We start from the raw sequence: 23,242 nt of genomic DNA on the forward strand, positions 1-23,242 counted from the left end.
CTCTGCTTGCTCAGCATCTACGAATTTCGTTATTAAACCATGGGGGGGGGGGGGGGGGGGGGCTTTCCTTTCCTTTATCCAGTTACTAGGAACGCAACTCTCCAGACCACGATATACAATCTGCGTAAACTTTGCCCATAATTCTTCAACATCTATCATACTGGTACTAAGTGGTGCCAGTTCACAGTAAGATGTTAATAACTGCTTATCTGCTCTATGTAGCACAAACACTCTGGGTTTTCTACGAAAAACAATCTAAAAAAATGATGATCATAACAACAGCTTATAGACTACTGTAAATGTTTTATGCGATAACCAATCTCAGTTATCTATTTACCGTAATTACAACATCGGCAGTAATGGGAAGCAGTTGGGAGATTACGCAAGATGTATCCCATGAAGACAGGATGTAGATTTCACATTTACAATGCCCATACTTCCGAGTGGGAGCTGTTATATCGCAGTCAAACAAAGTAACAACTTCCAAAATTATTATGATGTACTGCAATGATATCGCCTTCGTCTTTGATACTGAAAACATTTCGAGAGAGTAAAAATTGAATTGACACTAACTTGAAAGTTAAGACAGTTCTCATTTATTTTTCCGTTTCAGTTGCACATTTTTAATTACATTATATGTTTCGATCACTTTGGATTATCTTCAGATCCAAACAGTTGCCTCAGCAACCCGTTCTGTCTACTCAGAACCACATATAAGCGTGATGTGTGCTAAGAAGACAAGATGGATTTCTGACGCAACTACTTACGGCTTACGATGATCCAGAGTGATTGACACACGTAATCTAATTGAAAATGTGCAATTGGGATGGAACAATAAATGGAAATTACCTTAAACATTTATACAGTTACTGAATCTCTCAGACGATTATGTCGACTATAATTAACTGGAGCCGGCCGGGGTGGCCGAGCGGTTCTAGGAGCTACAGTCTGGAACCGCGCGACCGCTACGGTCGCAGGTTCGAATCCTGCCTCGGGCATGGATGTGTGTGATGTCCTTAGGTTAGTTAGGTTCAAGTAGTTCTAAGTTCTATGGGACTGATGACCTCAGAAGTGAAGTCCCATAGTGCTCAGAGCCATTTGAACCATTTGAATTAACACCAAATGGTTGTTCGCAAACAACGAGTGACAGTCAGTGAACAGTTCAGTAATAAGTCTGGAAGCGTTGATGTCCTGAAGAATCGTGATAACTAAGCGTATGATCCTGTTATAGAACAACAAATACTGTGAAAATGATAATCTCTGTTCGTTTGAGTGGTGCTGCAATGACTTTGCTGATGTGTATCGTCGAGTGACCTATGTACCACCGATTTTTCCACATCGGTTACGAGGTTACACTTTGTTATTGACATACTTGACCATTCTCTATTGACTGCTGCCACCGACAGGGCGTGTCCTTTGAAGGACGACACGCGCGGAAGGACGTAGTCCTTTCACACTCTCCCCCGGCAGTATATATGGCGGTCCGACGCGAGTTTCGGCACAGTTCACAGCTGGTAGAGCTCCTAACAACTCATCTCGCAGCCATGAAGGTCCTGGTACGTATTGATGAAACGTGCGTCCTCTGGGGATAGAAATCCATGTACAACATTCTGTGCTTGTTGTCTTCAGAGTTTTTTTTATTAGTTTTATATCTTACGATACAAAAGTTTCATGCTAGTTTGATGATCGTAAGGAATATCCTCTAGCGTTAAAGTTAAAGATATCCATGTCACAGCGAGATTAAATAACGTAGAAGTATGTGTGTAATGACTGCTCAGAAAGAGCTATTCGTTAAATTCACTGAACGAGCCTAACGCGAGTTGTTCTCGAACCCGAAGTGAAAAATAGATTGAGAAGGTCATCTCTTATTAACTTCTGAGTGTATTTAAGCTGCGGAAGTCTGCGACGATCATCTCGGACTTGTAACTACAGTCCGTAATCGATGCAGCAGATGAGTCGACTTTATTTCTATTTTTAGTTGAAGTTCACCGATGTGAAAATTTGTTCGTCCTACCTTGTAAGACCATAGAGAAGCGGTCCATCTAAAACAGTAAAAGTAGTGTCACACACGAGTATACGAGTCATGTCTGGAACTGTATCAATCAGTGTACGTGACTTTTGCTTCCATATCTCAATTTGTGTAAACCTGCGCATGTCACACATACCGTTCATTACATTATTGATGATATCTGTGTGCAGGAAAGAGTTTCTCCTTTTGTCCATACCTTTGGAGACCTATTACTAACATCTTTATCTATAATTCTAGGATCCTAAATGCAGTTCCCTGATGTTACGGAATTCATTTGCCTGATACAAGAAAAGATGAGTTCCACACGGTAAACAGAGCTCTTTGCAGTAGCAGTAGTCGCCATTTATATGTGGACTGCATCGAATCAGATTGAAGCCACTCCTTGCTTATTTACAAAATTCGATACTGACGATGGCCAAGAACTTGAAACGAACCAATAAATATGTAGCGCTGGGAATTTGTGACGAAATGTCTGTCGTATTAAGGAGACTTCAACGGGAAAATTTACTGAAGAGTAACGGAAGCTGAATATCACGTGAATATTGCAAGATATTTCCCGGAAGTAAATGACGTAGGAAAGGAAGTACGTCGCTAAGTTGAATCATTTCGCGAATTTAAACATAACTATGAAAAGTAATTGAACTTCAGAAGAAATTTCCACTTTTGAACAACGTTGTAACCTCACGAAAGTGATTTAAGGGTCGTGGATCAAACAATACGTGATGTCGGTTGTAATAAGTCCTACAATTGTAGCAAAATAAGATATTCATCACTTAAATTTATAACGAAACGGGTTACATAAAGAGGAAGAGAAAGCGTTTAAACAAACAAAATATGTTTGTAGCGAGAACGTTTTTAGTAGCCAAAACACTGAGTTCAAATCACTCAGTTGGCGTAGCCAGCGTGGCTTCGACCCATGTCAGCAAACTGCATCTCGTAATCCTATGGCGATATCCTTGCCCGAAGTTTGACATGTCAGGACGCGGTAAAGAAAAAAAATATATTTGTAACTTCTGGTAAGCTACATTCGACGACCTTTACGATAAGGAACTGATCAGCTTGGTGCAAATAACGAACTGTTTCCGAAGATTAATTTTCAACATTAAACACTTTTTTCCACTACTCCCAGAACTCATCGTCCTAGTATCACATCAAAAGGAAGGAAATTCGTTTATTCCATAGTGATGTACTACAAAGCACTACAACTACAGATGGCGAGAGATAACGCGCACAAAAAACTCTTTAAAGTACCTGATCCACAGTTCGTTAACTAGGAAAAATATTTTTCGTGACAACGTAGTTTGGTTCACAGCTTGAATGTGGCATTCTGCGTATAAATTCAATAGCCAGCAATAATGGCAACCACTCTACGTGGCTTGCGTAATAGTAACGAGAGGACACGCTATATTCCTCAATCACTCTTCACGCACCGTGGATAACAGGTTATTTAAAACTTATTGCATACTGTACTTGTACGTGGCTCTCTATATTTCACTTAAGCGGGAACTTGTAAAACAGCAACCAGAGCTCAAGTGAGTACACAGTTCGTCGCACCGTGGAAAAACGGCTACTTAAAATACGTGTCTTGGTCTTAGTATGTTCATAGTACTTCCCTTACTACATCGGTCAAGATTTGCGTATGACAATCAACGCATAAACCCACTTGATTGTCCACATGTCATTCTGTACTTTACGTTTAGATAAAAACGAAAATTCTCTGTTTCACGGACCATACCTCAGAAACTCGTAACGAATTTCCTCACCTCTACACACAGATTTGTTAGCTGTTCACACAGCCCACTATCGAAATATTCCAAAGCTCGTTTCTTTCACAAAATATTACATAAATTATAATCCTTCAAACTTTTCAGACTAACATAGTTTTGTGCGCTTAGAAATACTTTATTCAAAAGCTGGCTCTGAGCACTATGGGACTTAACTTATGAGGTCATCAGTCCCATAAAACTTAGAATTACTTAAACCTAACTAGCCTAGGACATCACACACATCCATGCCCGAGGCAGGATTCGAACCGTAGCGGTCGGGCAGTTCCAGACTGTAGCGCCTAGAACCGCTCGACCACCCTGGTCGGCTATTCAAAAGTAACTTGTTAGTAAATGCGTAAGCACCTAAACGCACAAAATAAACTAAAAGTAGTAATAATAATACCATAATAATAAAAATTCCATAGGTTGCATTACGGCCGTGTTTAGAAGGAATAACAAAACCAATAGTTTTGCGGTTCTCTCTGTATTGTGAAAGGGTAGGAAAAGAGAAAAAAATTCACCAATGACACAATGTACAGGTTCGACATCGATTTTTTTTTATTACATTTTTGCGAGTTACGAAGGGACCACTATGCAGGCCTAAATAAGACGTCTCATGCGACTCTCTTCTGTGCCACAACCATCTTTCTATTCATTTCTCGAAATTTCTGGAATGACATACTCGAACACGAAGAGAAAACTCCTCGATGTCGTCCATAAACTAACGTAGTGACACTATGAGAAAAAATCTGTCATTTTGGACGAGAGTGCGCAAGTTACCTACAAACTAAGACCAAGTGACGACACACGTGAAGTAGGGTTATATGAAGTTTGTCTTGACACCATTCGCAGTCTTCACCTACATCTTCCGGGCTGATGGGTTGTGTTCGATGCATAAGACTTCCCCCTAACCTTTGATCTCTGACGGCTGGAGACATCTTCAGAAGTAAAACAGGAAACTTATCTCTGAAGACGTCTCCCAAAGTCAGAGATGAAACGTGAGTGGAAAGTTTTATGCATTGACTACTGCGTGTCAGGCCGGAAGCTTTACGTAAAGTCAGTACCGGCTGTGAAAGACTACATTGTGTGATCATTATTCACATTTTCTGCGTGCTCCGTAGTACATTGCAGCACATTAAATGAATGAAAATCGCAACTTCCGAGCACACCGCCCCACATTAGTAAACTCGACTCCCACGCTTTTCACTCACAAACTGTTGAACTATTGTTCAGTAAAAGAAAGGATAAGTAGCAAATGTCAGTGTGCCATCTTTGAAATAGCTGAAGAAGGGCTAAAGTTATGCAAAAGTGTGTTTCAGGAGCTACAGTGTTTTGAATAAGTGTAAAACCTAAAACATATCTATTACTTTGCCTTAAATCTACATCTACATACATACTCCGCAATCCACCGGAGTTCCTAAAGCATTTCCGTAACACTTGCGTGATGATCAAACCTACCAATAATAAATCTAGCAGCCCGCCTCTGAATTGCTTGTATGTCCTCCCTCAATCAGACCTGATAGGGATCCCAAACGCTCGGACAGTACTCAAGAATAGGTCGTATTAGTGTTTTATAAGAGGTCTCCTTTACAGATGAACCACATCTTCCCAAAATTCTACCAATGAACCGAAGACGACTATCTGCTTTCCCCACAAATGCCATTACATGCTTGTCCCACTTTATACGCTCTGCAGTGTTACGTGACTGTGTCAAGCGCTACACTACTGATGGAGTATTCAAACATTATGGGATTCTTTTTCCTATTCATCTGCATTAATTTACATTTATCTAAATTCAGAGTTAGCTGCCATTCTTTACCCCAATGACAAATCCTGTCCAAGTCATCTTGTATCCTCCTAGAGTCACTCAACGGCGACACCTTTCCTTACACCTTAGCATCATCAGCAAACAGCCGCACATTGCTATCCAAAAGATCATTTATGTAGATAGAAAACAATGGGGCCCTCCAGATGATACCCTCACCTTCGATGAACACTCACCATCGAGGACAACGTACTGGGTTCTATTACTTAAGAAGTCTTCGAGCAACCTACTTCGGCAATGTTCTGCTTCCGTGATGAGAACTGAAGAATTGTTGGTGGGATATATGTGCCTCTTTCAAGATACACTAATGTTTCGCTTTTTCTTCTGTCTCTAAATTTTGGATTTGACGTTTATTGAGGGAAGACGCCAACACAGTGTACACAGAACAATTAATTTTTTCTCTATCAGTGAATAACTTGCTCATTAACTCTCGTACTTAAAATAATACCACTTTAGTAGCAGCTTTCATTCCATTTTGTCCAGATCGTTTTGAGCGCCGTCCTGGCCGCTGCCGTCGCCGCCCCCAAGCCCGGCTACCTGGGCGCCGTCCACGGCGTCGTCGCCGCCCACGGCGTCGTCGCCGCCTCGCCCGCTGTGGTCGCCGCCCCAGCAGTGATCGCCGCCCACGCCGTGCACCCCGGCTACGCCGCCTACGGCCCCGCCCCCGTGGCTGTGGGACCCGGCGGCTACCTGGCCGACACCCACGACGTGGCCGCCGCCAGAGCCGCCCACCTGACCGCCGTCGCCCAGACGCAGGCCCGCGACGCCCACATCAACGGCGCCGCCGCACACGCCGCCCTTGCAGCTCCCGCTCTGCTCGGAGCGCACGGACTGGCATACGGACACGGCCTGGCTTACGGTCACGGTCTGGCTTATGGACACGCTTATCATGGTTGATGGGTTGCAAGGACACCAGCTGTTATGTTTTTAATTTGAATTATTTATAAATAAAAAGTAGTAAGCAACAAAAAAACTCGTTTTTCTTTCACCCAGTTTTATATAAGTGTTTCCGTTTTGGTACTGTGTGCATATACAGTCCGTCTCACAGCACAGGTGGTTATTTTGTATTTGTGTAAGTACTGGTGCCACCTGTGAACGGATACGTGAGGTATTTCGATTACCTTCAGTTTTAAATTTGACAGCTTCACAGATTGCTCGTAATAACTGGAACTTTGTTCTGGAATGCAGAAATGGAGAAACGTGCGAATATTAAGTTTCGTTTTAAATTGGGTAAAAGTGTTATAGACACATTTTAAATGATACAGACTGTTTACAGTAGTGATTTGTACAACAGTCTCAAGTGGTATGAGCCAGCCGCTGTGCCGAGCGGTTCTAAGTGCTTCATTCCCGAAGCGCGCTATTGCTACGGTCGCCGGTTCGAATCCTGCCTCGGGCATGGATATGTGTGATGTCCTTAGGTTACTTGGGTTTAAGTAGTTCTGAGTCTAGGGGACTGATGACCTAAGATGTTAAGTCCCATAGTGCTTAGAGCCATTAGAACCATCAAGCGGTATGCAGGGTTTCGTGATGGTAGAGAAAACACTGAAGATAATCCACGTCCTGGAGCATTGTAGGCAGTTCGAGTCGAAGAAAGTATTCAAAAACTGTCAGAAATTCTTCGAAATGGTTATTGTGCAACTACCAACAGAAATTTGGGCAAAAGGACATCTATTGTCGCTTTGCGGCGACTCACTCACTGACGATCAAAAAGATTTCAGGATGGAACACTGCAGGATCGACCTAAACTTCATGTCATGTATCTTAACGGATGTTTAAATACGGTATTTTCGGTACGAGCCACCTAGAGGGCGCCGAAGCTAAAAAGAAAAGGTCTAGAGTCTCCGAGAGTGAAAAAAAGTGCGATTAGAGAAAAACCGTGTAAAAACGCTCCTTTGATTCAAACGAAGGATTGGCTCCAGGAAGTCAAGTGGTGACTGCAGATTTCTACCTGGATGTTTTAAATAGACCAGAAGACCACAATCAAGGACATATTGCTACAAGAAAATGCAAAGGTTCAGTCTCGTAATTGTTTCGAACAAGTTTGCCAATTATTCCAGTTGTATAGTGACTCGCAAGGAGCTGATATTCTAATGTCCTGTACACTTTAAAATAAATAACATGTATTTGCTTTATTTCACATCAGTTACCATTCCTGTGGGACGGATTGTGGATATAAAGCTACACTGATGAAAAGAGTGTTGCAGATAAATGATAAAGACGTGAAGTATCTCTAGGTGGCGAAGTGTTACGATACAGAACTCACTTTCGGCACGGCGTCACTTCAGATTCCCATCAAGCGGTCAGGATTAACGGTTCCCGTGGTTTGCCCATAAATCGCTTGATGTACAGGGTGGATAAAATTAAAATTTCGCTACTTGAGGCAGTATAGATGGAAAACTATTTACCGTATGGCTATCCAACTTTATAGCAATGATGTTCAGACTGTGCGCTGCTGGATCTGCCTCATTAGTAGTCTTTGTGTCGTGATTTGCCGTTAGGTATCGCTGCTTGTACGGCACCAATCAGTATGCACTACAGTTGCAGACAGTCAACATTGGTTCGGACAAGGTGAGCAGGGCTTTACTCGTGAAGCTGTTTTCTTAAAATGACAGCGAGCGCGAATTTTGCCAATTATTCCAATTGTATAGTGACTCGCAAGGAGTTAAAGTAATTGAGAGAGGTCCTCATTCCTCAGCGGCGTTGATCAACACAATTGGGAAGTATGAATTAACTGACGATTTGGTAATTGCTTCTGGGTGAGGTCGACGGCCAATTGTGCCACAAATTGGCTAAGAAGTTACTGTTCTCATGGATGAGGCACGGGACACTAATACACGTTGGATGTAGAAGATGAACATTGTGAGTCAGCAAAAATCGCGTCTGAAATGTTTCGAGCAACAGTAGACCAATCTCCAAAGTGGTTCAAGGATGTCATCGATGCCGATGGTAGTCACCTTGAACAATGCCTGTAACATGGAACGTGAAAATGGTACGCAACTAACAAATGTTACCTTCTCGTGTGGAAATTAAAATGTGTTTCATTCAATGGTTTATTGGTTATTTTGGGTTCGCTTGTATTTACAAATATTTCGACAATGTTTCATTTTCCTATGATCACTTGCGTTTCATGGGGGCCCTGTCAAGTAGCGAAAGCTTAGTTTAACTCACCATGTACATGTAGGATATGTTATTACGAAGCGAACACAGCCGTTTTTGTATCACTTCTTTCGAAACCCAACATCACCGAGCTGGGTGGCAAAGTGGTAAGACAATCGATTCAAATTCGGGAGGGCGGAGGTTCAACTCTTGGTGCGGAAATCCAAGTTCAGGCAAATTTTGTGGCGGTTTCCTTGAAACGAGTTCGAACTTTTGTACTGTGTCCTCCGCGTTGCCTTAAACTCCGAGCTGCCTTTCTACTAAGGCAATGTTACAGTTTGAGACTTCTGTACTCAGTTGGAAGTGTATTTAAAAACTGGTTAAAAAACTACTACATTACCTACTTTTACACCTGCATCTGTGCTCCGGAATTCACTTTATAGCGTGCAGCTGCGGGTAATTTTGGTACCACTATAACTTTTCCCTTTCTCTCTTTCATTCGCGAACGACAGTCAGTTAGCTTCCGTATGAGGCCTGATTTCTCTGATTTTCTCGCTGTGGTCATTCCACAACGCCTAACTGAGAGGAAATAACCTGTTGGCTATCCCTTCTTCGAACGTGAAATCTCGGCATTTCAAAAGTAACCTCTTCGTGATACACAACCCCTCCCTGCGTCGACTACCACAGGAATATTCCCAACACCTCCGTTACGTCCTCGTGGCTGCTAAATAATATCTTGACGAAATTAAACGCTGTTCATTAGCTCTTCTATATTTTGTCTATTACTGCAATCTGCTAAAGGTTCCAGACTTATAAGTGTCACTGAGCAATCGATCGAAGACGTGTTTTTTTAAGCCATTTCTTTCGTGGTTGATTTGTTACGGTGAATCTCTATCTGGCTTCTACTTTTCCCAAGAGTAGTTGCATGTTGAAATTCCTTTTAAAGTCGGCTCAGACAGTTGCTCATTTTACTGTTTGCAGTGATTTTCACCTGTAACATCGAACATCAATGGATGTTCAGATTGAATTTTTCACTTTTTTCAGGGAATGTGCTTCGATACGAGACTTCCTGGCAGATTAAAACTATATGCCTGACTGGGACTCTAAGCCAAGGGCCTTTCATTAGCCTCGGTAAAGTACATTAATACGGCAGGCAAACGTCCCAGGTTCAAGTCCTGATCCAGCACATGGTTTTAATGTGCCAGGAAGTTTCAATAACGGATATCTTCGACTCTTTCCACGCAACACATTATGTTTATTTACGCTCAGGGTCAGCTGCCAGTCCCTGAAGCTATCGCCGATCGATTTATACTTAATCAATCACTCATAGTGAAATCAGAATCAATAATAATAACTTACTGGAAAGAAACTTCCTGGCAGATTAATAACTTACTGGAAGCCGGAAACATTTCACCACGTCACATTTATCCTGTTTTTACTTCTTCTGGACTTGCAGCTGTTGTATTTGCCGTGTTTACACTTAATGGATTTTATTTCGCCCTGTTAAGATAACCAGCGATTTGTACAGAACAGTGCACAAAAGATCAGGTAAAACTATAAAATGTGAAATCAGGATAATAACAAACACAATCAAAAACTATCTTTACACCTCATCTTCTAAGATTAATTATTGCTTAAAAATTTGGTCACGTTTTAGAGTCTTGAATAAGGAAAACCCACTTCTGATGGCACATGGAGATGTGGAATCTCGTGTGGGTCACATGAAAAACAGTGTCTTCCATAACAGGCAGACCTGATATCCAGTAAGCCTGTTTTCAGACTTTACATTCCTTGTGCTAAAATAAAAGGCATTCTGTCTGACAACTGTACCGTTCGTTTTACACAAGCCGAATCGAGTGACGCAAGGGTTTTACGGTTAGGAATATATGGGAAGTGATTAAAAGACTGGCGTTGGGATTACAGACAAGGGGAAGGGATTAAAAGACTGGCGTTGGGATTACAGACAAGGGGAATTTCGGGAAATTTTTTTTTCAGAAACGTGAACTGGAAATACTTTCGTTTGTGTTGCAACACGTCTCGTGTAAAATTATATAGGCCTTGTGTATGCTTAACATTTATGTTTGTGTGTGTAAGACTGAAGGCCACTCAAATGTGGTGTGTATGACTCGATTCATGGTGCGAAGGAACAACATACAAAAACTTAACTCCGCTACAAAACTCAAAATGGCTAACAAGGTATACACAACAACATGTACGCAAAAGAAACAATAGCTTTACTACGAATTGAGAGCTTTTGAGAAGGAAACAGCTGACGATGCACCAACTTTGTGTCCTCTTTCAAAGAGCCTGACGACAGACATCAAATAATTGCGACGGAAGCTTTCTCTGACTCTGCGTCAAACCATAAGGTGTGTGACACAGAACAGACAAAAACACATGCAAGTTGCTGCATGTTTCATTGGAACCTAAGAATGACATCCACCTCCTCTGCAAACCATTAGCGCAAAGCATTAGACCTTGAGCTGCCAGGTCAATCTGAAATCCGAAACAGTGGCTTCACAAGTCCATCAAAAAAATTATCCTTCTCGGAAACAACGACGTTCGGCAGCTGATTCTAAAATATTCTAAAATTAAATGTATATAACGTGGTAGATGAAAACATCTGATATCGCTTGACCGGGCTATCGACAATTAGCCTCTGGAATTAGTCGCATGCAACCCATTTCTGTCCTGAGTGATTTTCTATTGAAGAGCGCATATTTACAACGTAGTTATGATTAAATTTCCGCTACTTGAGATGGTCCCCATGTGAAACGAGAGGTCGTACGACAATGAAACTTTGTGGAACCACTTGTAAGGACCTCCGGAACAGAAACAACGAATAAACCATTGAAAGAAACACATTTTAATTTCCGTTTGAGAGGTTCCAATGGCTCTAAGCACTATGGGACTCAACATCTAAGGTCATCAGTCCCCTACACATAGAACTACTTAAACCTAACTAACTTAAGGACATCACACACACAACCATGCCCGAGGGTAGATTCGAACCCGCGACTATAGCAGCAGCTCGGCCACAACGTCCGGCTCTGCTACAGAGGGTACCATGTTTACATTCAAGGTTGCAAACATTGCTCAATGTGATGACCATTTGCTTTCACTGCAGGCTGTAACAGCACTAAAGAGTGCTCGACCGCCCAGAACATCTCAGCGAACAGGTCTGTAACGAATCGTGGGCCGCGAGTTGCCCACCCATGCTCTGGAGGGTCGTACAACTACGACATGTATCTTCAGCCAGGAAATGGTCTTGTTTGCAGAAACACAGGTATAAGCAGGGACAATGCGAAGACGACTGAAACAGCGACGGACTGTCAGAACGGAAACCGCTGTTCCGTCTGTAAGTAGGCTGTTTAGGTTTTTATATTGGTTACGCCACGTAGCGCTCTGTATGAAAATCACTGGCTGTGCTGTGTGCAGTCTGTAGCTGGGTGGCATTGTTGGAATAGTCGCTATTGTAGTGTTGGGCGGTTGGATGTTAAGAGCGCGTAGCGTTGCGCAGTTGGAGGTGAGCCGCCAGCAGTGGTGGATGTGGGGAGAGAAATGGCGGAGTTTTGAGAGCGGATGATCTGGACGTGTGTCCATCAGAGACAGTAAATTTGTAAGACCTGATGTCATGAACTGCTATATATATTATGACTTTTGAACACTATTAAGGTAAGTACATTGTTTGTTTCTGTCGAAATCTTTCATTTATTAACTATGCCTATCTGTAGTTAGTGCCTTCAGTAGTTAGAATCTTTTATGTAGCTGGCAGTAGTGGCGCTGGCTCTATTGCAGTAGTTTTAGTAACAAAAATTTTTGTGAGGTAAGTGATTTCTGAAAGGTATAGGTTAATGTTAGTCAGGGCCATTCTTTTGTAGGGATTGTTCAGTCAGATTGCGTTGCGCTAAAAATATTGTGTGTCAGTCTATTGATGATCAGAATAAGTAAAGAGAAAAATGTCTGAGTACGTTCAGTTTTGTTCAACTGTTTGAAAATCAGATAGCATAAGGAGTTTACCAGCACAATAATTCATTAATTTTTCTATAGGGACGTTACACGTCTTCCCGAAGCGTTGCAACAGAATCCGGCACCGACAGTGTGCTGCGGGTAACGACAGCACTGCACACAGGAATGTCAGCACGTCGTCTTTTCAGAATCATTCCAGTTCCGCGTACAACATCACGATGAAAGTTCCCACGTGTGGGATCTCCGAGGAGAAGGAACGTTTTCACGTTGCAATCGTCTTCGTCACAGGGAGGCAGCATCTGGCGTGGTGGTGTGGGGTACCAGTTGGTACACAACCCAATCCTGTCTGGTTCCCTTAACCAGCAATCTGGACAACATCCGTTACATTTGTGACGTGCTAAGCACATCAGCTGACCCGTACCTTTCATATCTAGATGAAAGTTTTAACAAGATAATAGAAACCATCAGTTTCTTTTCTGCGCTGACCCACATTGACACAGTGATCAACAGTTACCCTGGTCAGCACGTTCTCCAGATCTCTCACCCGCTGGAAAATGTCGACATGAAGTGCCGGTATACGAGCACGCCACCACCCACTATGACTGCTACGTTCTGGCACAAAGTTGAAGCAGAGTGCAGTGACGTTACGGTATCTGTATTCGCAGTTCAGACTCAGTTCGACCTGCTGCCTTGGTGGGTTATAGCACCTGCTGGTGTTAGACAAAGCAGCTCTGTATATCCAATTTCACACCATGCACACTATGTGATCAAAAGCATCCCGACACACGCCAAAAATATACGTTTTTCATATTAGGCTCATTGTACAGCCACCTACAACCAGGTACTCCATAACAGCGACCTCCGCAATCATAGTGAGAGAGCAGAATGGGGCGCTCCGCGGAACTTACCGACTTCGAACTCAGTCAGGTGATTGGGTGTCACTTGTGTCACACGTCTGTACGCGTGATTTTCGCACTCCTAAACATTCCTAGGTTCACTGTTTCCGATGTGATAGTGACGTGGAAACGTGAAGGGTCACGTACAGCACAAAATCGTACAGGTCGACCTTCTCTGGTGACTGACAGAAACCGCCGACAGTTGAAGAGGGGTCGTAACGCGTAACAGGCAGCTACCTATCCAGATCATCACACAGGATTTGCAAACTGCATCAGGATCCACTGTAAGTACTGTGACAGTTAGGTGGGAGGTGAGAAAACTTGGGATTTTATGGTCGAGTTGTTGCTCATAAGCCACAGATCACGCCGCTAAATGCCAAACGATGCCTCGCTTGGTGTAAGGAGCGTAAACATTGGACGACTGAACACTGGAAAAACGTTTTATAGAGTGACGAATCATGGTACACAATGTGACGATCCTATGAAAGGGCGTGGGTATGGTGAATGCCTGGTGAACCTCATCGCCCAGCGAGTGTAGTACCAACAGTTAAGTCCGGGGCGGTGGTGTTACAGTGTGGTCGCGTTTCTCATGGAGGGGACTTGCACCCCTTGTTGTTTTAGGTGACACTATCCCAGCACAGGCCTACACTGATGTTTTAAGCACTTTCTTCCTTCCCACTGTTGAAGAGCAATTCGGAGATGCTTTGAACACGTTCGGGTACCTGTTCGTAATGCACGACCTCTGGCGGCGTTACACGTCAATAACATATCTGTAATGGACTGGCCTGCACAGAGTCCCGACCTGAATCCTATAGAACATCATTGGGGTGTTTTGGAACGCCGACGCCGGGCCCGGCCTCACCGACCGACATCGCTACCTCTCCTCAATGCAGCACTCCTTGAAGAATGGGCTGCCATTCCCCAAGAAACCTTTCAGCAACTGACTCAACATATACCTGTGAGAGTGGGAAATATCATCAAGGGTAAGGGTGGACAAACACCATACTGAATTCCAGCGTTACCGATGGAGAGCCCCTCGAACTTGTATAATTTTCAGCCAGGTGTCCGGACACTTCTGATCACATAGTGTATGTCCCCAAATATCCTACACATTGAACCACGTGCTCTTCCTAAAGTTCTGCGTGAGCACGTAATTAAACTTTTATTACTTGCTATCCTCTCTAGTGTTACAGAATGGCCAGAAGAGCAGCGTATTTAACTCAGTAGGCGCATCTTGTTCTGTAACGTTGATACTGTAAGGAGCTATCAAAATGTTTCCGTTCGAGGGTGCTGCTACAGCATTGTGTGTGTGCCGGCCGCGGTGGTCTAGCGGTTAAGACGCTGAGTCCAGAACCGCGCGTCTGCTGCAGTCGCAGGTTCGAATCCTGCCTCGGGCATGGATGTGTGTGATGTCCTTAGGTTAGTTAGGTTTAAGTAGTTCTAAGTTCTAGGGGACTGATGACCACAGCACTTAAGTCCAATAGTGTTCAGAGCCAGCATTGTGCAACCAAGCACGACGGCGGTGCGGGTTTATAAGAACCTACATTTAGAGAAGTGGTGAGTGGTTAGTGTGGCCTTCAGAGGGAAATGTTTCTGGTTTTCACCTACCTTCATTTAATGCATTACTGTTCATCATTACGTCTGCACTAAGTGCATTTTTACTGGTACAAAATGACTCTGAGCACTTGGGACTTTACTTCTGAGGTCATCATTCCCCTAGAACTTAAAACTACTTAAACATAACTAACCTAAGGACATCACACACATCCATGCACGAGGCAGGATTCGAACCTGCGACCGTAGCGGTCGCGCGGTCCAGACTGTAGCGCCTAGAAACGCTCGGCCACCCCGGCTGGCATTTACTGTTACAGCTGGATTTTATTCTATGTCTCACAGCTCCTTATTGTAGCTTCTTTTGGGCCCAAGAAATCGTACACAAATTTAAGAAGAGGAAAATAGGCTGACGATATAAATTGAAGTTTATATTAGGGAGGCCTTCATTCTAAGGTAGTCCGTGCATCTCTGTTACCTATACTGCTAAGTAATGTAATGGCTGCCACATCTGCGCACTAACGGAAAGCAGTCCACGACCACTTTCTCGAATCTGAGGCTCAACCAGCGTGGTATATCACAGTCAATGCCAAACACGTTAACAGACATCGACTGCAACGCATCCACCTAGACGACCCACCCCTCTGCACCCATTGTGGAGCGGACGACACAGATGTTGGGACGCTTCAGCGGCGTATTTTGGCGTTTCTTTCACGCCAAACACTCACTCAGATCGACATCGACACACCGCGCGCGCACGCACGCACACACACACACACACACACACACACACACATACACACACACACACAGATACGGTGAGAATTAGACGTGTTGAATGAAACCACAGCCTAAATAAAGTAAATACAGTACTATTTTAAGTAAAAACCATTCTCTTAGATCGGACGCGTTTTCCACGTTTCACAGCAAGGTCACATTCCATTACGCGAATACTGGCCCATTCTTCACTGACCGCCGTCACTATCGGGGCGTGTCATTTGAAGGACATTGCTGCTGGAAGGACGCTGGTCCTTTCACACGGTCGCTTTGGTATATATGGCTGACGGGCGCGTCGTTCTGGCGCAGTTGACAGTTGGTACAGTCCAAAGTCCACATTGCAACCATGAAACTCCTGGTGAGTGTCACTTAGTTCTAGGTAATGGATATATCATGACTGTCGCCCTCTTGTGTCTTAGTTCCATTACAACAATATTAATGCTGTAGTAAACCTTCTGTAGTCTGTCTTACATTGTACTAAATCCGGCGGAGTTTCGAGTCCTCCCTTGGGCATGGGTGTGTGTGTTTGCCCTTAGGATAATTTAGTTCAAGTAGTGTGTAAGCTCAGGGACTTAGCAGTTAAGTCCCATAAGATTTCACACACATTTGAACTAAATCTGGGATTACAGTTTACTTAGCGATTACTTTATAATGTCTGGAACGCTGTCTTGCTAGTCGGGCACAAACTTTGGTTATAATAAATAGGCAGTATATAGGCGATGGTATAGCAGTGAATATGGGAAACATATTAAACAATGACGATATTTAACATGAAGTAAAGAGCAGTATTGATTATTATATAACTTTATATAACATATAGGTGCTAAACATTATGAATCTTGATCATAATTGAAGTATTAATTCAGATATACGTGTGAGAGAGAAAGGGTCGTTGCTTTCCCAAATTTTAATCGTTTACTGGGTATCTTTAACCCCACCATTGTTATTTTCTGTTCCTTTGCTGAACGGTACTAAACTGAACGGTACTCGAGATCCCACTTCACGTCATACCACCGAGTGTCGCCAGCAAGCTATGGTCCTCGCCGCAACACTAACGCTTGCATGTTTAAGCAATACAGACAACTGTTGCGTTAGTGCAGAATCATTGGAGAGATCAGAGTAACATGTTGTTCACGAAAAGCGTGCAGTACAGTGCATAGTTTCCGGTGCAACAGTCTGGAGGACTGATGTTGTAACATCAGCCTACATGGATTATATTAGGGCTGATCGAAAAGTATCCATTTAGGACCTCGCTGCAGCGTATGCGCAGCGTAACACAACTCCAGCGCGGGTATATAAGCACGACATGTTCGCAAGCGGTTAGTGGGGCTTTACGAGCGCAAGTGGCAAATGTGGAAATGTGAGTTACGACGACGTCATTACCAAATGTATCCAAACAGGACCCACACGCTGTAGCTAGTTTTTTCTTCGATGCCAAACGACAAATACCAGCAGACATCCATCGGAGAATGGTGAATGTGTGTGGGACAGAGCTTCCGTCGGAAACGATCGCCGTGGAATGGTGCGCTGTGATGATGAAGGTTCGACGCGAGAGGCTGGTCGATCTGAGAGGCCAGACTCATCCATTACAGACAAGTGGAACACACTCAGGCAGCCGCCCTGTAGTTCCGATCTCTTCCAAAGCGACTACCACGCCTTCTGTCGCTTAAAAAGATCTTCAAGTGTCGACGATTTCCCGGAGGCCAGAATGTGGAGCTGGCAGTTACGGTTTTTTTCCAGAAGCAAGACATACTTTTTTTTATTTTGGTCATCAGTCTACTGACTGGTTTGATGCGGTCCGCACGAATTCCTTTCCTGTGCTAACCTCTTCATCTCAAAGTAGTACTTGCAACCTACGTCCTCAATTATTTGCTTGACGTATTCCAATCTCTGTCTTCCTCTACAGGTTTTGCCCTCTACGGCTCCCTCTAGTACCATGGAAGTCTTTCTCTTATGTCTTAGCAGATGTCCTATCATCTTGTCCCTTCTCCTTATCAGTGTTTTCCACATATTACATTCCTCTCCGATTCTGCGTAGAACCTCCTCATTCCTTACCTTATCAGTCCACCTAATTTTCAACATTCGTCTTTAGCACCACATCTCAAATGCTTCGATTTTCTTCTGTTCCGGTATTCCCACAGTCCATGTTTCATAATGCTGTACTCCAGACGTACACCCTCAGAAATTTCTTCCTCAAATTAAGGCCGATATTTGATATTAGTAGACTTCTCTTGGCCAGAAATGCCTTTTTTGCCATAGCGAGTCTGCTTTTGATGTCCTCCTTGCTCCGTCCGTCATTGGTTATTTTACTGCCTAGGTATCAGAAGTCCTTAACTTCATTGACTTCGTGACTATCAATCCTGATGTTAAGTTTCTCGCTGTTCTCATTTCTACTACTTCTCATTACCTTCGTATTTCTCCGACCTACTCTCAAACCACACTGTGTACTCATTAGACTGTTCATTCCGTTAAGCAGATCATTTAATTCTTCTTCACTTTCACTCAGGATAGCAATGTCATCAGCGAATCGTATCATTGATATCCTTTCACCTTGTATTTTAATTCCACTCCTGAACCTTTCATTTATTTCCATCATTGCTTCCTCGATGTACAGATTGAAGAATAGGGGCGAAAGGCTACAGCCTTGTCTTACTCCCTTCTTAATACGAGCACTTCGTTCTTGATCGTCCACTCTTATTATTCCCTCTTGGTTGTTGTACATATTGTATATGACCCGTCTCTCCCTATAGCTTACGCTTACTTTTTTCAGAATCTTGAACAGCTTGCACCATTTTATATTGTCGAACGCTTTTTCCAGGTCGACAAATCCTATGAACGTGTCTTGATGTTTCTTTAGCCTTGCTTCCATTATTAGCCGTAACATCAGAATTGCCTCTCTCGTGCCTTTACTTTTCCTAAAGCCAAACTGATCGGCACCTAGCGCATTCTCAATTTTCTTTTCCATTCTTCTGTATATTATTCTTGTAAGCAGCTTCGATGCATGGGCTGTTAAGCTGATTGTGCGATAATTCTCGCACTTGTCAACTCTTGCCGTCTTCGGAATTGTGTGGATGATGCTTTTCCGAAAGTCAGATGGTATGTCGCCAGACTCGTATATTCTGCACACCAACATGAATAGTCGTTTTGTTGCCACTTCCCTTAATGATTTTAGAAATTCTGATGGAATGTTATCCATCCCTTCTGCCTTATTTGACCGTAAGTCCTCCAAAGCTCTTTAAAATTCCGATTCTAATACTGGATCCCCTAACTCTTCTAAATCGACTCCTGTTTCTTCTTCTATCATATCAAACAAATCTTCACCCTTATAGAGGCTTTCAATGTATTCTTTCCACCTATATGCCCTCTCCTCTGCATTTAACAGTGGAATCCCCGTTGCACTCTTAATGTTACCACCGTTGCTTTTAATGTCACCAAAGGTTGTTTTGACTTTCCTGTATTCTGAGTCTGTCCTTTCGACAATCATATCTTTTTCGATGTCTTCACATTTTTCCTGCAGCCATTTCGTCTTAGCTTCCCTGCACTTCCTATTTATTTCATTCCTCAGCGACTGGTATTTCTGTATTCCTGATTTTCCCGGAACATGTTTGTACTTCCTCCTTTCGTCAATCAACTGAAGTATTTCTTCTGTTACCCATGGTTTCTTCGCAGCTACCTTCTTTGTACCTATGTTTTCCTTCCCAACTTCTGTGATGGCCCTTTTTAGAGACGTCCATTCCTCTTCAACTGTGTTGCTTACTGCGCTATTCCTTATTGCTGTATCTATAAAGTTAGAGAACTTCAAACGTATCTCGTCATCCCTTAGAACTTCCGTATCCCACTTCTTAGTTTCTTACCAAACTTTTATCTTCAACCTCGTGTGTGGGTGAGATTGCGTAAATTCTCACCCTTATGTTGGTGATTAGCATATTGATTCTGGACTCTACAGACTTCGAATGGAAACTTTTTGATCACACCTCACGGTATATACTATGACGACACTGTCGCCGTGAAATTCCCCCATTATATTCACCACTGTCGCCTGGTGTAATGATGATGGTATCGATGTGGATAAAATAATCTGAAGAAACTATTTCCCCCATTCCCCTCCACCGTCCTCCAGATCATAAACAGTAACTACTCAGAATTATGTCGTGAGAAGCACAAATGTGTAAGACGTTCTGCGAGGCAGTGCGTGGAACATTAGATCCTTCCACCATCTTGGTGGGTTAGAAAATTGAGGAACAGGAATGGATCATAAGGTTGATGAGAAATCATGAAGTATTGTGATACGAAGCTCGGAATTTCTGACCAAGGAAGTATGACATCATGAACAAAAATCCAAAATATGTCTATTGGTGGAGCCGATTTGATAAGGAACAAGAAAATAGGAACACAGGTGAACTACTATCAAACCACAGGAGATAATAGACACAAAGCTATAACCAACTACATCAGTACATGTACACATTCCTACTAAATCTACAGGTGGTGGAGCTACTGAACGAATGTTTGATAGGATAAAATAAATTATTCAGAATGTTGGGAGTCAGGAAAATTTAAATGTAATGGTAGATTGTGATTCGATTGTAGAAAAAGGAGAAGGATGAAAAATGTAGGAGAACATAGACTGGGGGAAAGCAATGAAGAGGAAACCGCCTGGTAGAATTTTGCACAAAAAGCGGTCGGTTTAACAATCATGAAAGAAATTTTTTATGTCCATCATTTTCACTGAAGGTCTAGGGGACCATAGCCGTTCACTATTGTAGGAAAATGAAACATCTACAACCGTCCTTGTGATCTTATTCATTGTGTTTCTAGAAGTTTCGATGCTTCAGTGCGCCATCTGCAGGCTGTAGTTGATGCTGAAGGGGTTTAACACGATCCACTTATACTGAGCATCGGCAGCCACCATAATTGGCTTACTCAGACTACCTGTAAACCTTGGTGTCAGTACTCCAACCATCAACTGTCAACTGACTGGAGAAACGATTGTAGTGCTGACACAAAAGTTTACAGGTAGTGTGAGTAAGCCAATTATGGTGGCTGCTGATGCTGAGTATATGTGGATCGTGGTAACCCCTTCAGCATCAACTATAGCCTGCAGATGGCTCATCGAAGCGCCAAAACCGGTAGGCAATAAATAAGATCATAAGAATGGCTGCAGGCGTATTATTTCCTTATAATCATGAAAAAAGTTTTATACATGCATGAGACCAGTAGAAACCTGAAGTTATTGTTATGTAATGTTATTTAGAGATTTAGAGACTTGATTTTAAGCGGTGATTCGCTCGCAAGAGCTCTTGATCCAAACATATTAAGCACAAGCACATGTGAACGACACAGACATGTACGAGGGGGGGGGGGGGGGTCGAAAACTTTGTAGCCTAACAAATAAAGAATGACAGTAATTTCATAATACCAATTTATTTTACAGTATAATACCTGTGTAGATTAATAAGCTTGTCGGCACGCTCAGATAACTTCTGCCAACCATTCAAATAAAAGGTCTTCGATATCGAGTCCAACCAAACGTTCACAGCATCAATCACTGCATCATCATTGTCAAATCATCGTTCTTTCACGTCTTTTTTTACGTTTGGGAAATGAAAAGTCAGATCGGGCCAAATATGGACAATGTGGCGGATAACGTCAATTCGAACACGTAGTCACGCAGAGTTTCCAGTGTTGCGAGGGCTTTGTGAGCCGGTGCATTGCCACGATGCAAGATTTTTTTTCTTATTTCTTCTCTCAAACGGCGCAGTAGGGTACAGTATTATGATGAATTGATAGTTACGCACTTTTGAGAGTAATCCAGCTTAATTACCCCTTCTGCATCCGAGATGCCGTAATCGTACCGGCTGTTTGCAACCTGAATTTTTTTGGAGTAGGGGATGAAGGATATTTTCATTGTTGCGGCTGTTTTTTTGTCTCAGGATCAAAGTGGCGAACCTACATTTCGTCCATTGTCACATGCCTTGCAAGAAAGCCGTCTTCTTCCGCATCAAATTGGCGGACAATTTCTTCACAACACTGCAAAAATGGTTCAAATGGCTCTGAGCACTATGGGACTTAACATCTGACGTCATAAGTCCCCTAGAACTACCTAAACCTAACTAACCTAAGGACCGTAGCAGTCGCGCAGTTCCGGACTGAAACGCCTAGAACCGCTCGGCCACTGCGGCCGGCCACAAAACTGCACACGCTCCCGTCTCGGATCTGCATTCAAGTCTTTCGGGACCCACAGAGATGAAACTTCGCGCATTTCCAAAATATCCACAACAATGTCATTAGCACGTCCATATGAGATTCCAAATGTGGTTACAATGTGCTGTAACGTTGTTCGACGATCCTGAAAATGGTATCGTGGATTGCAGCCACACTCGTTTTTTACGTCTGAAGTCGGACACACGGTTTTGCACTGTTGCGTAACACGGAGCACTTTCCGTAAGTGTTTTCCGGACGTCCTCCGCAATTCCCTTTGGCGTCATTCCATGTAAATGAAGATATTCAATCACACCACAGTTCTTGATTCTCTCTATATTCGCAGTTATCTCTAATGTATATAACCCATCCTAACGGTAAAACTAACGCAGCTGGAGCCGCGAAATTTGACTTTCATACCCACAAATGGCCACCATAAAAGTAGGTGTTGTTGTATGTGCGAGACATTAAGGTAGCCTACTCGAATTAGAAACTTTTTGACCGCTTCTCGTATAATACGCTACAATCCGTTGCATTTTCTCTGTGCTAATCATGGGATTCAAAGACACGTTTCACTCTGTGTTCTTCAGATCGTGTTGAGCGCCGTCCTGGCCGCTGCTGTAGCCGCCCCCAAGCCCGGCTACCTGGGCGCCGCCCACGGCGTCGTCGCCGCCGCCCCAGCTGTGCTCGCCGCCCCAGCAGTGATCGCCGCCCACGCCGTGCACCCTGGCTACGCCGCCTACGGCCCCGCCCACATTGCCGTCCGCTCTGATGGCTACCTGCTGGACACCCCCGACGTCGCTGCCAACAGGGCCGCCCACCTGACCGCCGTCGCCCAGACGCAGGCCCGCGACGCCCACATCAACGGCGCCGCCGCCCACGCCGTCCTCGCAGCCCCCGCTCTGCTTGGAGCGCACGGACTGGCGTACGGACACGGTCTTTCGTACGGACATGGATATCATGGTTGATATTATGGATGGAAAACACTAGCTGTTATGTGATATAATTTGTCTATTTATATACAAAACAACATGCAGGCGAGTTATTGTCTTTCTTTCATCCCAACTTTTGATTTCCTAATAGCCTTTGAAATTATAAATCGTTTCAAGTACCTTGCGTATTGTATAGCTGG

At 43.4% G+C, this 23,242-nt stretch overlaps 2 protein-coding genes across 2 annotated transcripts; both read left to right on the top strand.

Annotated features, from left to right (window-relative positions):
- The first annotated feature begins 1,493 nt into the window (after window positions 1–1,493).
- On the top strand, window positions 1,494–6,587 carry LOC126355518 (cuticle protein 65-like). The gene is made up of 2 exons (XM_050005861.1): window positions 1,494–1,556; window positions 6,104–6,587. The coding sequence occupies exons 1-2, from the start codon at window positions 1,545–1,547 to the stop codon at window positions 6,515–6,517; spliced, it is 426 nt and encodes a 141-aa protein (XP_049861818.1). The 5' UTR covers window positions 1,494–1,544; the 3' UTR covers window positions 6,518–6,587.
- A 9,614-nt stretch (window positions 6,588–16,201) lies between these two features.
- On the top strand, window positions 16,202–23,151 carry LOC126355524 (cuticle protein 65-like). Its single transcript, XM_050005868.1, has 2 exons — window positions 16,202–16,267; window positions 22,701–23,151. Exons 1-2 carry the CDS (start codon window positions 16,256–16,258, stop codon window positions 23,076–23,078), a joined length of 390 nt encoding a protein of 129 aa, XP_049861825.1. The 5' UTR covers window positions 16,202–16,255; the 3' UTR covers window positions 23,079–23,151.
- Window positions 23,152–23,242: the final 91 nt, after the last annotated feature.

The sequence above is a fragment of the Schistocerca gregaria genome, chromosome 3 (genome assembly GCF_023897955.1).
Source record: "Schistocerca gregaria isolate iqSchGreg1 chromosome 3, iqSchGreg1.2, whole genome shotgun sequence".
In the NCBI taxonomy this organism is placed as follows: domain Eukaryota; kingdom Metazoa; phylum Arthropoda; class Insecta; order Orthoptera; family Acrididae; genus Schistocerca; species Schistocerca gregaria.